The 18473-nt window shown below is 40.7% G+C and overlaps 4 protein-coding genes and 1 pseudogene across 4 annotated transcripts in view; 1 reads left to right on the top strand and 4 right to left on the bottom strand.

Annotated features, from left to right (window-relative positions):
- LOC104708863 lies at positions 4543-5166 on the bottom strand. Its single transcript, XM_010425515.1, has 2 exons — positions 4934-5166; positions 4543-4708 (listed from the first exon to the last, which is right to left on the bottom strand). The coding sequence occupies exons 1-2, from the start codon at positions 5164-5166 to the stop codon at positions 4543-4545; spliced, it is 399 nt and encodes a 132-aa protein (XP_010423817.1).
- LOC109125874 lies at positions 6625-7130 on the top strand. The gene has a single exon (XM_019228606.1). The coding sequence runs from the start codon at positions 6754-6756 to the stop codon at positions 6952-6954; it is 201 nt and encodes a 66-aa protein (XP_019084151.1). The 5' UTR covers positions 6625-6753; the 3' UTR covers positions 6955-7130.
- On the bottom strand, positions 9851-10584 carry LOC109127462 (annotated as a pseudogene).
- Positions 13751-14851, bottom strand: LOC104708847. Its single transcript, XM_010425492.1, has one exon. The coding sequence runs from the start codon at positions 14849-14851 to the stop codon at positions 13751-13753; it is 1101 nt and encodes a 366-aa protein (XP_010423794.1).
- Positions 15418-18473, bottom strand: part of LOC104792630 — a 14483-nt gene continuing 11427 nt past the window's right edge. Inside the window, exon 2 of the mRNA XM_010518824.2 lies at positions 15418-15483. Coding sequence (XP_010517126.1) covers positions 15430-15483 — 54 coding nt within the window. The 3' untranslated portion in view covers positions 15418-15429. The remainder of the gene's footprint in view (positions 15484-18473) is intronic.

Below are 18473 nucleotides of genomic sequence, written 5' to 3'. Positions count from 1 at the left end.
ATAATTGTGATTTTTGAGTCTTTTGATTTGTTTCTAGGTTTTTTTTGAGTCTTTACAGGTTATCTAGGATTTTGGCACAGATGGAACGAAGTGAAGCAATTTGGACCATTTTGGAGCATTAATCCGGAGGAAAAGAACTTGGAGTCGAATCAGAGTGATGGTGTTGATCGACACCACCTTAGTGTCGGTCGACACCCCGTTTTGTCTACGAGAGAAGCCAAGTTTGAAAGTTTTACAAAATTGCCCAAAGTCTTCTACAATTGCAACATAAGTCCCTAGACGTGTTTTAGGATGTATATATTTTATTTTCGGGTTTTAGAAACCCTTAAGTTATTTTCTAGCAGTTTTTGAGAGAGAAATATTGAGAGCTTTTGGGAGTGACGGATCTGAATGTCGGTCGACACCCTGTTTTGTCTACGAGAGAAGCCAAGTTTTGGAAGTTTTACAAAATTGCCCAAAGTCTTCTACAATTCCAACATAAACCCCTGGACGTGTTTTAGGATGTATATATTTTATTTTTGGGTTTTAGAAATCCTTAAGTTATTTTCTGGCAGTTTTTGAGAGAGAGATATTGAGAGCTTTTGGGAGAGACGGATCTGAATCCTTTGTAGAGAGAAGATTTCTGAACTCCCTCTTTTACTTTTAAATATCTATTGCATGTTATTCAGAATTATGTCTTGTTCTTCATTAAACAAGTCTGAGTAGTTTGCTTATAAGGTTCAGAGTTTTTCACAGGGTTTTAATGATTTATTAGATCTGTGATTTTTAGGGTTCTTAATCTTTTATGATCTTCATCCTTGGTTGTTCTTCATAATAATTCTAGGTGATTCATAATAATTCTTGATTGATCACCTAGAATTATTATCTTAGGGAAATAAATTGATATGAGAATATAATTGTTTTCCTGATTAAACCATTGATGAGCAAAATTACTTTCTACAAAGAGATTTGATTTAGTAATTTTGTGAACTTATCTAAACCTGTTCTTAAAGCTGATTTTTAAATTAGAATTTTACAAAGAGATTTGGATTTTCTGGTTTTAATTTAGATAATATTTGCAGTGCGAACTGATTTATTTTACAAAAGAGTTTAGAGTTCTAGATATGATTTTAATTGCTTGAACCTTAATTAATTTATTGATTTAATATTTCATAATTACCTTTTGATTTTCTGATTTCTTAACACTTTATTTGAATATTTGCAGTGCTTTTTCAATAATTAAATTAACTTATTTAGCGTAATAACAAAACTCTATAATCTATTGTGTTTGATCTTGAGTCTCTGTAGATTCGACCCCTAAGTACTACAATGATCTCTTGTTTGAGAGAGTAGCTCCAGGGATTAATTTGAGCATATCACTAAGGAATATACCATGTGACTTGGTTCCCGCAAGATACCGCAACACCCGTTTAGCTGCTGTCCAGTGAGCGGTGGTTGGTCGTTGCATAAACTGAGACAAGCGATTAACAACAAATGCAATGTCAGGTCGCGTAAAAGCTAAATATTGGAAACTCCCGATGACCATTCAATATTGTTTAGCATCCGAAAGAGTTGTGCCAGAGTTGATGGTGAGCTTCGGAGTATAGGACATCGGTGTTGGAACCGGATTCGCCTCAAGCATTTTTGTTCGAGACAGCAAATCCGTGATATATTTCTGCTGCATAAGATATAAGCCTTGACGTGTGCGAGTAGCCTCAATACCAAGGAAATAGCTGAGAGGACCGAGGACCTTGAGAGAAAACCGAGATGCAAGCGATGCATTGAAGGGACAAACAAGATGTGAAGGCCCCACAATGATGATATCATCAACATACACCAATACATAGAGATAATCATTATTGCGCTTGTACGTGAATAAAGAAGTATCGGAGAGGGAATTCGTGAAACCAGACTAAAGAAGGAATGTGCGAAGTTCCTGGTACCAAGCCTGTGGTGCTTGTCTTAATCCATAAATCGCTTTCCGCAAACGAGAAACATGGTGAGGATGATCTGGATCCACAAAACCTGGTGGTTGTGTAACGTAGACCTCGCGGTTAAGGTTCCTTGCAAAAACGCATTATTGATTTCGACTTGGTGAATATCCAAATTTTTCTTCACCGCAACCCCAAGAACAAGACGAACAATCGTTGATTAAATAACCAGACTAAATGTTTCCGCATAATCCAGACCATATTGTTAATTGAATCCCCGAGCCACTAACCGTGACTTATAACTTGTAATGGAATCATCAACTCGATATTTAAGCGTAAAAAACCACTTACAGTTTATTACGTTTTCTGTTAGCACCGTCGGTTCCATGTCCCAAGTTTGATGACGCATCTGAGCATCAATCTCCACACACATTGCATTCCGCCTTCAACGCCTGCCACAGTCGTCGGAATTACAGGTTTGGTTTTGGCGATGAGGTTGAGTTTCTTTTTCGGTTTAGTTATCTAGTTTTTAGCTCGATTTTTCAAAGGATGAGTATTTATCAGCAGTGGTGGAGGTATGGGAATTCGGGGAGCAGAAGAACCGGATGTAGAGGTCAGCGATGTCTGATCAGGAGAAGTGGTACGGGTTGTAGACGATGAAAATGGTGAGGATGAAGAACAAATGGGCTGAGGTAACGGGTTTGTTGGTTGTGGGCTTGGAGATGTTATAAACGGGCCAAAATGTGAAGGATGTATTGGGCTTGGCAGATCAGGGCTTTGTGGTGGTGTGTGGTTTGAGGAAGGGGAATGAGGTGACAACGACTGTGGACAGAGGAAGAAGGCGAGTTGGCCCTATTCTGTGGTGTCGGAGATTGTTGCTGTGATGAGGGACCAGGAGTCGGCGATACCGGATAAGGAGAAGGCAAACGCGGAGACAGTGAATGAGCTTGTTGTACAGGCACAATTTCAACCGGAGCGAGAGTTGTAGTTACGACGTTGATGGCAAGGGAGACGAGTATGAGCGGAAGGGAAAGCTTGTTTCCACAAATTGAACATGCCGTGAGACATATAGACGACCACTCACTGGTTCCAAGCATAAATAGGCACTTTGGGTGAGTGAATACCCAACAAAAACACATGGGGTGGAACGATCTTCTAGCTTGTTGGATCAGTATGGACGTAGCCAAGGGTAACAGACACAACCGAACACACGAAGCTTTAAGTAGTTACGAGCCTGCTGAAAAAACTTAGCATAAGGGGAACAACCATGTAATACACCTTTGGGCATGCGATATATCAAATAGACAGTCGCGGAAAACGCATAAGGCCAGTAAGATTTGGGCATCGAGGCATGACTGACTAGAGCAAAGCTTGTCTCAACAATGTGACAATGCTTGCGTTCCGAGATACCGTTGTGTTCCGGAGTGTGTGGCAGAGACGTCATATGAGATATACCATGAGACACCAAGGAAGACTGTAATGCTATAAATTCACCACCATAATCAGAGTATAAAGTGCAAATCGTACTCTGAAACCGATTTTCCACCAACGCCTTAAACGCCACAAACATCTCCTTGACCTGAGATTTCTGTTTCAACGGATAACACCATGTATATCGTGTAAAGTGATCAACGATAACAAGATAATACTTAAAATTATCCGAGGATAAAATCGGAGATGTCCAAACATCAGTTTAAAAATACTCAAGCGGTTGAGAAGAGATGATTGTGTTTGCAAAGAACGACAATTTGTGACTCTTATTGATTAAACAGTCGGAACACGACAAATATTTTTGCTGGGAAGAAGAAAGCGGTAATAAAAACTGAGAAACAACTGTTTTTAAAACTTCCACCGAGGGATGCCCAAGACAAAAATGCCATGAAGAGAGGTTGGCTTTGGAGGAGGATGAAGCAGAAAACGACATGATGGTGTTATTGCGAACCGACCACTCATATAGCTCATTCTTAGTCTTGCCTTGGAGTAATTAGACCCCCGTGCTGAGATCCGTCACCTGAAAATGTGTGGGAAAGAATGCCACAGAAACCTTATTATCATTGCATAGACGGTAAACAGAAATAAAGCTTGTGCAAAAATCAGGCACGTATAAAATATCTCGAAGTTTAAGAGAAGTAGATGGTGTAGGAAGTAAACCAGAACCGGTATGGGTGATCTTAAGACCCGATCCATCGGCAATTGTGACTTCTTCCCCGCCATTATACGGCTGATGCATGGACGGGTTAGCAATATCAAATGTTAAATGATGAGTTGCACCCGAATCCAAAACCCAGTTTGCCGCATCGTATGGTTGTGCGGTGACCATATTAGCATGTGGCTGCCATAGAGTCATGGAGAACGAAGGATGACTACCAGTGTAACGTGAATACCCGCGACCAGATGATTGAAACTGAGAACACCATCGAGCATTATGGCCATGAACCCCACAAATCTGACAACGCCCATGATAGCCACGACCAGAGGAGACAAGAGAGTCAGACCGTGAGTTAGAGTGACGTGGTTGCCACGACTGATGACCACGAGACTGATGATGGTGGCGATTAGTATTGCCTTTGTGGGAAGCCACATTCGCCGATGCAGGAACAGAGGAGGAGACTATCATCATTGTCTGAATCTTCTATTCATGATTTATCAACTTTTCAAGAACGACCGTAAAGGATTGGGTGGTGTCAAGTCCTTCAATTTGATCCACCACCGACTTGTATTCTTCAGGAACACCAAGGATATAGTCAATCTGATCTTCTTGAGGAAGCGGACTCTCAAGCAAAGCTAACTGATCAAACCTTGTGGTAAAACCTTGAAAATATTCCTCAATAGATCTGGTACCTTTCTTCCAATGTTTCAGTTGTTCACGTACTTGTTTGATATGAGTGCGACTAGGTTTAGCATACGTGCCCGCGAGGGTGTTCCAGATCTCCACCGATGTCAAAGCCGTAGAGAGAAGAGGTTGCACCGAGATGGAAATTGTTCCAAGGAAACTGGACAAGATGAACTGATCTTGCCTCTACCAGTTTTTGTAAGCCGGATTTGCAGAGGAGACGTCATTGGTGGTGAGTGTGGTAGGAGGGACAGCAACAGATCCGTCGAGGTAACCGGCGAGATCATATCCCTTGCACAAAGCATACACTTGACGTTTCCACACCAAGTAGTTTGTGGAAGTGAGTTTTGTCACGTTGGACATGTTAATGTTGAGTAGAGAGGTAGCATCAGCAGTGCCAACAACCACGGATGAAGAAGACATGGCCGGTGAAAAAGAAATAAGAAAAAGAAGAAGAAGAAGAAGAAGATGAGTAGAAAAGAAGAAAGCGACTAGCCCTGGGACTTCGGTTATTACGGTGAATTCGGTTCGGTTATTTCGGTTTTTCGGTTTTTTTTTTATTTTTGAAAATGTTATCGAATTGAACCGAAATATATTTCGGTTTCGGTTTTTCCTGGTGATTCGGTTATTTTAGGTGTAAATTTTGGTTTTGTTAGATTTTTTTCTAAAAAATTAAAAAAACATCAAAAATAATTAAAAAAAGAATAATTCGGTTAACCGAAATAACAGAAATATTTTGTTTTTTTGAAGAAAAAAAATTGTACCAATCGGTTCAGCCGCCATAACCGAAACCGAACAGAACACCAAAAATATCGGTTCGGTTCAGTTATTTCGGTTTGTTTTAAAACCCCAAGGCTAAAAGCGGCTGCGTGGAAAAAAAAATTAAGTCTTTGAGATCTTACTGCTCTGATACCATATTATCAAAGGTAAGTTGATTGTATTTGATTGAGACAATTACAATATATATACAGACTTAACCTTAGGGTTTAGGATAAATGAATTACATATATATCCTTTCTATACTAACTCTTTATAAATATCATTATAATGAAATGTAGAGGTAATACAATAGCTATACCTAAATTAGTGTAATCTTGGCAAAAAAGATAAAAACAAGATTACAATTAGTATGGTTAAGATAAAGGGCTCATCGAATCCATCGGATCATGAGATTGCTCCAACGTTTTCTATGCCTTCTTGCTGTGATGGTGTTCCGCACTTCACTGTCAATGATTTTGAATATGACGAAAGGTGTAATGGACTGAGTTGTGGAGAACTTTGTTTCCAAATGTGATATACTGAAGCATGAGCTGCAACTTTGTGAGCAGTGTTTTAGTTTGTGTGTTTGATCTATCACATAAAGTATTCATGTAGACTATGCTACCGAACAAGACTAAAATTCACGAGAGGCATGGGTCTTGCACTCTTGCTCTATTTAGGAAGGGTGAAATTTGAAATAGAAAAAGAGAGAGAGAGGCGTTGCTTTTAAAAGCAAAAACGCAAATCATATGGTAAACAAATTTACATATAGCTAGGATCAATATATGTATCGTAATTCGTAAAGAGTGAAATAAATAAGGAATGCAATGAGTAAGAAATTCTTAGCTAACAATAAACTAAACGAATATATATTTTCACTTGTCTGAAAACTCCTAAATGTAAACATTCTTTAGATTAGTCACAAGTCACAACTCCAAAAATGTGGAATGAATAAGTGAAAAAATGCGATATATTTCATATTTCGATAGATAATTGTAAGTAATTAAAACTGCAGAAACATTCTGCCATTTTATTTATGTTTTCAATTTTTTTATTATTTAAAATAGAATAGATTATATGTAAAAGTCAAAACAAGTTATACAATAGTTTTAAGTTATTCGCATATAATTCACATGGCATGCATGTTTCATGTTTGACTTTATATAAATGCCAAAGACAAAGAAGATAGAGTAAGAATCTCAAAGTAGAGAAAAAAAAACTAAGAGAGAGAGAGAGAGAGAGAGAGAGAGGATGGTGATAAAGAGAATAGAGCTATGCATAGAGATTATGAAGATAGCAATGGAGTTCTTGGTGGTGGTGGCTGACGCCGTCAGAACCTTCTTGAGCCACTCTTCTCCGCCTCCTCATGCTTACCACCGCCACGGCCTCTACTCTTACTCTCCCTCCCCTTATCGCTCTTCTTCCCCTTACATCATCGGCTTTCTTCCCTGAGTTTGTATATTGTTTTTGTTTCCTTGATAAATGAATGTTCATGTACATTCAATATTACTTAAGTCTCATACGTTATCACTTGAGCTTGTAATTATTTGTGTTTCGTTCTCCAATTTCGTGTTTTAGGTTCCAATGTTGAAAATTTGATGTGGAAATAAAATACTTGTTACCGTGGATTCGATATTAATTTTTTTTATTTGCAACAGTAAATGTTACCAAAGTGGAACAGAACAGATCTGAAACAAAGTGAGGCAAATTGAAAAGAGGTTGACGAATAAGACGTGCGTAAACACTGGTCCCGTTTTCGGACAAGAAGACAAGACGTGTAGGTTCAACCGATTTCTCATTAATTTTATTTTATGTGATTTATTAATAAGCCTACCAACTTAATTGACGCTTAACTTTTCAACTGTTTGTTTATTGCGTGATAAGTGTTTACAAGTTATCAAAAGCCACACATAATTTTTATATATATATATATATATATATATATATTTCCCTACCTAACCCGACGAAATTTTTAAGTACTCCAAAACTACACATAACCTAAATCCACCACGACATTTACCTTAACAGTTTCTTTTAAAGACTTGTATAGTTAAATTGGAGTAGTTAGAGGAAAAATACGAAAAAGATTGAGTGATGTCTTGTCAGATGCTTCTAGGTTCTGAAGTTATAAATTTTATCTCATTTAATTATCACGATATAAAAAGCATTATAAAATGCTTAGTTTCTAATTTCGATGTAAAGAAATGTAACAAGGTAAAAAAAAAAAGTTTGGTCAGTCATTTAAAATGCAGATAAGACTAGGACGATTAAATCACAATCAAGTTGTCGATTCGGTAAAAAGAGTTTAAATTAGTAAAAATGAGGAAGAATCCAAATCAGCTTCGGCTTAAAGGTACGGCGAGAGGGGCGGTGGCCGGGGGACTACAACATGGGCTGAGCTAGGATAAAAGCATGTGGGTCAATTGACCCTGGTGAAATTTTAAATTTAATTGAATTTTTAGGAAAAAAATCAAATTGATCCTGATAAAATAGCAAAATTGATCCCTATAAAAAAATTAATAACACAAATGACCTCTTAAATTATATTTTGATCCTGATGAATTGAATTCCTAGCTCCGCCACTAGACCACAATATTTAGGAGACCAAATTTTTTTTAGGGGTTCAGTGTTCAAAAAAAGAAATTATATTTAGGGGTCCATTTGATTTATTTTGGATTTTTGGTTTGTACCGCAGGCCATCCATAGTCCATAAAAGATCTATAATTGATTAAAATTCATCTATATTCTTTTAACCAAATAGGCCCATTCATTTAACCTAGTTTTTTCACAAAAGGCAAAAGATGTGTTTTCCTTCTTAAGACATGTTTCCCCCTTTTGAAACAAACGATACAACCACTTTTGGTAACTCATCTGCCATCATGAGTCGTGACGATCAGATTCTGATCGCTTCCCAAAAGTCCAAAACCAATTAATCCTCTTTCTTTTAACCAGATTTTACTCATCAATTCCTAGTTCAATTCCATTTTGAAAATTGAGGTAAATTTTAACCGATTAATTGTTTGGTTATGTTTGTATAACTTGTGTTGTATTAGATCCAAATTATTTATGTTGTCAAAACTTTTCTAACTTTCTTCTATGTTCTATGTGACTAGGTGAGTGACTTTTCTAGCTCGTATTGGAGATTTGGTGTAGACTTTCAAGTCTTTTCTTTTATCCGTTCAGCTGTTCTACACAAATTTCAGGTGACATTGTTTCTTCTTTTTAACATGGTATCTGGATGTAAAAAAAGAAAAATAAAAAAGAAAGATGAAGAATTTGTGAAAACACAGAGAGGAGCTTTGGATAAGTTTGTTCAAAGAAGAAACACTACTAGTGTGAATCCTAGTGTGGATCCTAGTGATCACTTAAATGATAGTGATAGATTAGATGATATAGTGAATGAACCTCATGATGATGTGTCAAATCCCTCTAATATTGGTAATTTGAATATTGATGAGCAATTAATTCCACCTTTTGATATCTATGATCCTAGAAACTGGAATAATCTTGATAATAAAACAAGAGATTTGTTGATTGAAAAAGGACCAAAAAGAGAGTTGGATCTTGAGTATCCAATATGTATGAGTTAGCTTCTTCTACACTTAGTATTTTAACAGAGTATATCACTCAAGCAGGGGGAGATTGAGATTTGAGAAGGTTCTGCAAACATAATTTATCAAATTAATTGTGAAACCTTCATTAAGATGAAAATGTGTACAAGGTTAAAACTTAACTACAAGTTACTAAACCACTAATCATAACCGAACTATACAATTGACTAAACCAATACTAAACCAGAGATATAATCTCTAATATAATTTAAGCATGATGATATATGATTAAGGGGGATCTTTATATCATGTTTATTGATTGGTATGTGTGCTTGAAATCGAGAGCTTGAGTTGTAAAACTCAGTAAGAAAGGGAGAGACTGAAAGTGCAGATATTGCTGAAACAGGTTTCGAGCTGTTTTAACATAAGACGAGGTCGAGACGTAACGTAGCATATAAAAGCTTGAAGCGCTGCTTAAGTCGTCCAGAGTTTTTGGTGCTCGATATAAAATACCAAGAGACGGTGACACGAAGACTAATTAATAATATTAGTCAAATTTGGATAAAATTCATTTTAATATACTTTAATGATTCAAAAATATATGAAAGATGATTGTTTATTTTTTCCATAGTTTAATATGTTTATCAATTAGACATGTAAAACTAAATGTGGATTAAAAGCATTAATTATAAACAGCTAAATGAAAACATGATTTGACATACATGTGGATGATCAAGCATCATCACCATAAGAGAGACAAGCTCGTTAAGTTGAAATTTATAGATTATTAAAACGCTTTAGAAAAGCCTAAAATTGAATAAGCAACGTACATTAAGTACTATTCTATTAGCAATTAATGGATTTAAGAAATCAGAGAAAGCAGAACCGTCGATGAGCAACTCAAACTTGTTAACTAGATCCTCAATGTTATGCGCGTCGACGAACTCACAGTTATGGATATTTATCCCGAACGCGAGTTTACACACGGTACTCGCTATGAGCGTGAAAAGGGTCTTCGTCAGATTCACCGGGGATTGTGTCAAAGCTGACTTGGTCAGTTTCTTGACCATCACGTCATTCTCTTCCTCTCTAATACACCTCACTGACTTCAATTATATCACGTTCAAGAGCTCCATAGCCACGAGCTTCCTTAACGCTTTCCATTCCTCACCATAAGGTGCGAATCCGATGTCTTTGAAGTTGTAAGAGATCAATCTGGTCGCTACCGTCTCTGGACTGGTCGGCTACAACATTCAAGATCGAGGGTCTTGAGAACTTGCTCTGCTCCTTCTTTCGATGAGATCACGACCACGGGAACAAATCCGAAATGGAGAAGCATCACTGGTCCAAACTTTTGGGAGAGGCCTCAAAAACATATGTGAGACAATCCTTTGACGTTGTGTAAGTGTCCGATGATCGGAAGCCTTTGTGGCCCCAGAGGAAGCTTCCGTCTTTTGAGATTTTTCGAGAAAATTGATAAGGAAACTAAAAAAATGGGTAAGAAACTGAGAAAACAGAGCAAGATTGACATTGTTTGCTACATCTTTAAAAAAGTGCATATATAACTTAAAGATGTAGCAAACAATGTCAATCTTGCTTTGTTTCCTCTGTTTCTTATAGAGATAAAGAATATGATGATTATTATTGAATGATAACAAGAGTAGATATACAAGGGAAGAGCATAGAGAGCTAGGGTATATACATTATTACAAATATACAATTTACATATTTAAGAGATATGACTTGATACGATATCCTTACATCTCCCCTCAAGATGGTGGGGTCTTGAGCACACCAATCTTGGAAGATAGCGTGTTGAAAGGGGCACGAGCTAGAGGCTTTGTTAATGCATCAGCGAGCTGATCCTTGGAAGCAACATGAGCAACATGTAGAGTGCCATCGGCGACCTGATTTCGGATGAAGTGGTAGTCAAGGGCCAAGTGTTTCATGCGAGAGTGAAACACCGGATTAGCACACAAGTACGTAGCTCCCACGCAAGTGTTTCATTGCCAGTGTTTGGATGTTGGTCTGTGCATGTATTGTGAGAGACAATTCACAGCATAAGAGATATTTGGCCTTGTAAAAGCTAGATATTGCAAGCTACCAATGATTGTTCTGTACTCGGATGAATCCTTTAGGATTGTTCTAGCAGCGAGAGTGAGTTTCAGAGATGTGGCCATGGGTGTTGTAACTGGCTTAGCATGAAGCATATTACAGCGAGTGAGAAGATCAAGAATGTACCTCTGTTGAGTGAGATGCAAGCCATTTGGCGTTCGATGAGCTTGAGTCCTAGGAAGTAGTGAAGATCTTCCGGATCCTTGATGTCGAAACGAGTAGCCAACGAGTTGAGGGTTTGTCGAAGAAGATCCTTGTCGTGCGTTAGCGGTGACAATAATGTCATCAACATAGACAAGCAAATAGATTTTGCTCTGACCTTGGTGGAGAATGAACAAGGATGCATCAGCGAGTGAGTTCAAGAAACCAGCCTGAAGCAGATAGGTTTTTAGTTCCTGGTACCAAGAACGTGGTGCTTGTTTGAGGCCGTAAAGCGATTTGTGGAGGCGACAGACGTGATCGGGGTGATTGACATCGACGAAGCCTTGCGGTTATTTGATGTAAACCTCTTCTTCTAAGGTTCCTTGTAGGAAAGCCTAGTTCACATCGAGCTGCTTCATAAGCCAGTCACACGCAACCGCTGTCTGAAGAACAATCCAAATCGTGGTAGATTTGATAACCGGACTAAACGTTTCATTGTAGTCAATGCTTTTTCGCTGGTTGTAGCCACGCGCCACAAGACGCGCCTTGTGCCAGTCAACAAAGCCATTATGTAAGTATTTGAGCTTGAAGATCCATTTAGTGTCAATGACGTTCTGGTGGGGATCCGGCGAAACCAAAGACCAAGTGAATCGACTCAGTTGGCCATTGAACTCATCGGACATTGCAGTTTGCCATTTCTCGTCGGCAAAATCTTGAATGACTGTTTTTGGTTCTACATCAATGGTGGCGATGGCAAGTGCATACTTCGTGTTGGGTTTCACAATCCCATGTTTTGCACGAGTCGTCATTGGGTGAATGTTCGAAGCAGGCAGAGGTGGCGGTGGTTGTGTTGTCGAGGACGAAGAGGTCGTGTGTGATGGGCTGGATTATGCAGATTGTGATGTTGTGGATTCAGAATTAGTTATTGGGCCTGAAGAGGTCGTAGGCCTGGGCTGAGAATCCATGTCACTTTGTGGTGTTGTGGACCCGATTGTTGTTGTCGCTGTGGATTGAGACGGAGAAGGAGAATTGGGATGATGTTCACTGGTGGAGACAATCTTTGAATCCCGATCAGAGTGTGGGGATCCCGACAATGGAGTTGACGAGGTCGGTGTAGCAGCGGCGGCGGACGAGGCCTGCGAATTTCATGGAGAGGGTGAAGCACCCGCTGTCTGTGGCGAGTCTGGTGAAGAATCAGAGTCGGAAGCCGCAGGTGCCGGAGGAGGAGAAGGAGGAATCTCGATGAGTGGAGCAGCAGAGATAGGAATAAGTGAAAGCGGAGGAGTCCAATTGGTCGAGACTAGCGGAGCAGGAGGTTTGGAAGACAGTTGGGAAAAGGGAAAAGAAGTTTCCACAAACTGCACATGCCGGGAAACATAGAGGCGATGTGTAGAGGGATCAAGACAGAAGAAAGCACTCTGTGTGAGATAGTATCCCAAGAACACACAGGGGCTGGAGCGTGGTTCAATTTTATGTGAGCGATATGGACGTAACCAAGGAAAACAAAGGCAACCAAATATTTTGAGCCTGGAGTAATTGGGTTCAATGGAAAACGACTAACGATATGGGGAGACAAGAGAGAGAATAGGGGTAGGCATGCGATTGATCAAATAAACCGCGGTTGCAAATGCATAGGACCAATAGGTGTTTCGGATTTGGGCATGGTGGAGAAGGGAGAGACTTGCTTCGACGATGTGTCTATATTGGCGTTCAGACAGGCCATTATGTTCGGGTGTATGGGGAGGAGTAGTCATGTGTTGTATGCCAGAAGTGGAGAGAACATCACAAAGTGTGATGAATTCACCTCCATTGTCGGAGACGAGGGTTCCTATTTTAGTATTGAAACGATTTTCGACTAACGCTTTAAATCAAATGAAAGTGTTTTTGACCTCGGATTTTAGTTTGAGGGGATAAAACCAAGTGTATCGAGTGAAGTGATCCACAATGATTAGATAATGTTTAAACTCATTGAGAGAAAGTATGGGGGAGGTCCAGAGATCCGTAAACAGATACTCTAAAGGACGAGAGGAAGAAATAGTAGTTTGAGCAAATGCCAACTTGTGGCTTTTATTGGAGTGACAATCTAGACAAGCAAATGTTTTGGTAATGGAGTCTGAGAGAGGTAGAGAAAAATTTGAAATAACAGTTTTTAAAATAGGAAGAGATGGATGACCAAGCCTCGAATGCCAATCGGAAACAGACGCTTTCACTGTAGGGGTAGCAAAGTATGAAGCTGCAACTGTTGATGGGATTGGCCACTCATAGAGTTCGTCCTTAGTCTGTCCTTGGAGCAACCAAGCCCCCGAGCTGAGATCCTTCACCTGAAAGTAAGCCGGGAAGAATTCAACAGACACATTATTCGCATTGCAAAGCCGATAAACATAGATTAAGTTCTTTTGGATATTAGGGACATGAAGAACTTTAGTAAGTAACAAGTGGCGTTAAAGAAAGGGTAGAGAAGCTGAACCCATGTGAAGGATGGGAAGACCAGTGCCATCACCAACAAGAACCTCTTCACCGCCAGTGTAAGGTTGATAAATGGAGAGATTGGCAAAGTCGGATGTAATATGGTGCGTGGCACCAGAGTCCATGATCCAAGGAGTAGAAGATTGAGCAATGTTGGCACGAGGAGTGGGAAAAAGTGGTCGTTGAGCTTGTGGAGACTGAAACTGAGGACAACGCCTAGCGGAGTTACCTTGAGTGCCGCAAATCTGGCACTTACCAAGAGAAGGCTTAGAGCTACGGTTGTGGCCACCGTTGTTGTTATGATACCAGCCTTGGTTGTTGTTGTTGTGTTGCCGCGGATGGAAAGGCTTGGAGCGCTGATGACTGTTGGCATAGTTGGCAGTGATTGGAACAGAGGCAGCATGACTCGATGTAAGAAGAGTAGCTTCAAGGTTGAGAATATTCTCGTGAAGCTCCGGAATCGAGGGTGCCACAGCACGTCCTTCGGTTTGGTCAACGACGGTCTTATAGTCTTCGCGAAGGCCTTTGAGAATGTAGCGGATCTGGTCCTCATGATCCTCAGGTTTGCCAAGGAAAGCAAGTTGATCGAACCACATCGTCAGCCCTTGGACATATTCGTCAATAGAACGATTGCCTTTTCTCCATTCACTTACTTGGTGTTTCAGTTGCAGGATGTGGCCGCGGCTACGCTTGGCGTAGGTAGAACTCAAGGTTGTCCGTACGTCTATAGAGGTGGAGGCATGAGAGAGGAGTGGTTGCACATCAAGAGAGATGGCACCAAGGATAGCACTGTAAATGAGTTTATCTTGGCGGGTCCACACAACATAAGCAGGATTAGCAGCAGTGGATCCGGCGGTCGTGATCGTGGGATCGGGTTTGTCTGCCTCAACATCGAGAAAGTGGCCAAGATTGTAGCCGTCAAGGAGGGCATTAACTTGGCGGTTGCACATGAGGTAATTAGTGGAGATAAGTTTTGTGACATTAATCATGTTAATGTGAAGCAGAGAAGAAGTGGTGAGGGGAACAACATCAGTGGCTGAAGCAACTTGGGGATCAGTCGTACCATTAGAAGACATGGTGGAAAAGAGAAAAAGAAGAAAAACGGTGAGAATGAGAAGGAAGAAAAATTCTGGGTCTAGGAGCGTAGCTCTGATACCATATAGAGATAGAGAATATGATCATTATTATTGAATGATAACAAGACTATATATACAAGGGAAGAGCATAGAGAGCTAGGATATATACATTATTACAAATATACACTTTACATATTTAAGAGATATGACTTGATACGGTATCCTTACATTTCTTACCCATTTTTTTAGTTTCCTTATCAATAACTATAAAAAAGTGCATATATAACTAAAAAATACATCTTTTAAAACAAAAATTTCCCCTAACAAATGGATTATGAAACGACCTGACCTGTTTTTTTTTAATATTAATAATAAAAACACTACAACTAGTGGTCTCATACCCACTTGCCACCTAACCACAAACACAACCAACAGCGGAAAACAGATACCAATACCAATAAATAATCCAATCATAAACTAATGATCCAAACAGCATAAACCAGAGAACCAACATTCCTAAACAACATTCTAGGATCAACTCTAGCAACCTAACAGAAGCCAGACAACCAAGCGAACCACTAGAACATCCTCATCTTCATTGCCTTGATTCCAAGATCACACCTTGCCCTTACCTGCATTACAAACACAAATTGCAATGCATGAGTATTTTATAAACACTCAGTAAGGCAATCCTCCCATCTACTGGGCTATACACACAAGCAATAAAGATACTCTAACCATCAAACAACAATCAACAAACAAACCAGGCTCTGCATCGACCGACACAAAGCTTGCATCGACCGACACCATCAGGGACCAGCATCGACCGACACAGGGTATGCATCGATCGACACAAGGTTCAACTGCATCGACCGATGCCCCCACTTACATCGATCGACACATGCTCGACATTACGCAGAAACCCTAATCGCATCGACCGACGCCTCCACATGGCATCGATCGATGCTCCTAGGTCAAATTGTGCCGTCCTCGCACTAGCATCGACCGACGCACATAGTGCATCGACCAATGCTCATGCCGAGCATTTTTTTCCCCGAAGCTTCTCGCTGGATCTTCGTTCCTGGAACCACAAGAAACGATTCCAAGCCACAAGAAAGCTTCCAAATGCCTCAAACAATATACTAACAAGCCTAATAACACAGAAACAAACATATCCGAGTAATCTCCAGCCTAGATAAGCCATGGTCATGCACTTACCTTTGCCACAGAAGGAATCCTACCCAAACACAGGAAAAAAACGTTCCTAGGAAGCTCCTACAACGATCCCAGCTACATATCTCTACAAGAACAGCTTGAAATCTCCCAAAAACCTCAAGAACGCTCAAGAACACTTTCTCTCTTCTCTTTTCTCTCATAAACGGCTAAAGTCGTCTAATGAGACAAAAGAACGACTTAAGGGTTTTTCTCCTTTCCCTTTGCCCAAAACGCAGGAAATTGAGTCAGCATCGACCGATGCTCCTCCAGCATCAATCGATGCACATCCCAAACCGGGATTCCGATTTGCGGATTTTACAATTCTCTCCCACCAATTTAGATTCGTCCTCAGATCTCGAACAACACTCAGCCAAGGACTCCCGTGCTACCGTCTCCACGGCCCGCACTCCTCCGAGCGATATACGAAAGGTCACCTCTAGGCGATAGACTCACGCTCCAGGCATTATTTGCTCTCGACTTTTGGACTCTCCTTTTTACTCACAGGCCTAAACGTTGAGTTTTTATTGGCTCCTCATCAGACCGAAGTCTGCATGCCATAATATTAGCTCCTCATCGGGCCTAAACCCGCATGCCATAATATATATAAGAGAGTCCAATACTCGTTTCTTGGGTTGCCACCCTACAGCGTGCCCCCGGATCGTCATCCGAAGTTGATATACTAGCCATACTCCCAAGCCACAAAGTCTTAGAATATGACGGTACTAGGAGAACCTAAGTTCCCCAAGATTCGCGAGCAAACAATTCCGAACACGTCTGAGTCCTATCCCTATCCAGGTTTCCTTTCGTGGCTCGCGTAAGACAACACGATGTCCTACCAACCACATATCCCCTCACTGGAATATCTCATGACCACACAAGGATCATCTCTCTACCCAACGGGCCGCCACAAAGGCCAAGCAAATGTCCTAAACATGACCACCACCAAGGCCAAACAAATGTCCTAAACAGGACCGCCACCAAGGCCAAACAAACGTCCTAAACAGGACCGCCACCAAGGCCAAACAAATGTCCTAAACAGGACCGCCACAAGGCCAAACAAATGTCCTAAAAAGTACCGCCAACAAGGCCACTTCTCCCGAAGGACCGACACAAAGACCATCTCTCCCGAAGGACCGCCTCAACAAGCACTCTGGCTAAACAGCCCGCCACGAAGGCCACACAACGGCTAAACAACCCGCCACAAAGGCCACACAATAACTCAAAAGACCGCCACACACGGCGCAACGACTCAAAAGTCCGCCACTAAGGCCACACAAGCCCCTCCAAGGCCCTCTGACACTAAAAATGGACAAATTCCAACTCACATAAAACTTTCCATTTTTAGCACTTCCCACTTCTGGAAACTTTCCCCTTATAGAAACTTCTAAAACAAGTAAATTTCCTCCAACACACTACCTCGCAGAAAGTTTGTACCCCAAACACCACCTCATCTTGTTACTTAGTCGCACAACCAACCAACCCAAGCAACAAAGTAAACAAGAGAGATGGGCTGGAATACTCCATTCCCGCTCCAGCCGCGGATTACATATGGGACCAGGCTAGGCAAGTTCAAGTCGCGGCTTGCTTCTCATACTACTTCTTAAACCTTGCCTTCATCCTCGCCTCAGGCTCCCAAGTCTGCTCCTCAACACCATCACAGTCCCAAAGGACTCTCATCAAAGGAATCTTCTTCTTCTTTTTTTAATGGATCTTACGTTCTCTCAATAGGTCTGTGAGCCCATCCATATCCGACGGTCGGTTTGCTACGTGCAGGAGGCTTTAAAGACTTGTTACCATCCCTACAAATAACTACATGATTTTTTCATGTGTTTTGTCTTCACTCGCACAATTCTGACAATCACTTGTCGGAAAGTCACTGTAGTGACCCTCACTACAGGATAAAATTTTGATAAGAACCATGACCAAAGAGCCTGAAAAGAACTTAGAAAGAAGGCAAAGGAGAAAGATAGAAGAATTGCTGAAGAAGTGTATGAGGAAATGTTGATGGTTCGGTAAATGGCCAATGGCCATTGCTGGATGCGCCTACCATCGAGCCAAAGGACGGATGATCGACGAAAACGAGTTTATTTTCGATGGGCAGTCTTAAAAATTCCAAGGAAAAAGAATGCTCGAGCTAGAAGAAGGAAGGTCGTGTACCGTACCATGTACCATGGACCGTACCACGTACCGGAGAGCGTACCAGGTATCGTTGACCATACCACAATACCGTTGACCCGACCATACAGCGATCCAGAAATTCTGGGCATTTGTTGAAAGGCGCAAGAACATTCTCTTTCTTGATTTCCCAATATAATTTCATGCAAGAATAAAGGTGAGAAACAAAGATACCTTTACGCAACTTATTAAGTCGTTAGATTGGATGCGGAACCTGCAATGTCGCATGCAT

The sequence above is a fragment of the Camelina sativa genome, chromosome 1 (genome assembly GCF_000633955.1).
Source record: "Camelina sativa cultivar DH55 chromosome 1, Cs, whole genome shotgun sequence".
Lineage (NCBI taxonomy): Eukaryota > Viridiplantae > Streptophyta > Magnoliopsida > Brassicales > Brassicaceae > Camelina > Camelina sativa.
Note: the sequence above shows the minus strand (reverse complement) of the source record. Positions and strands in the feature narration are given on the sequence as shown.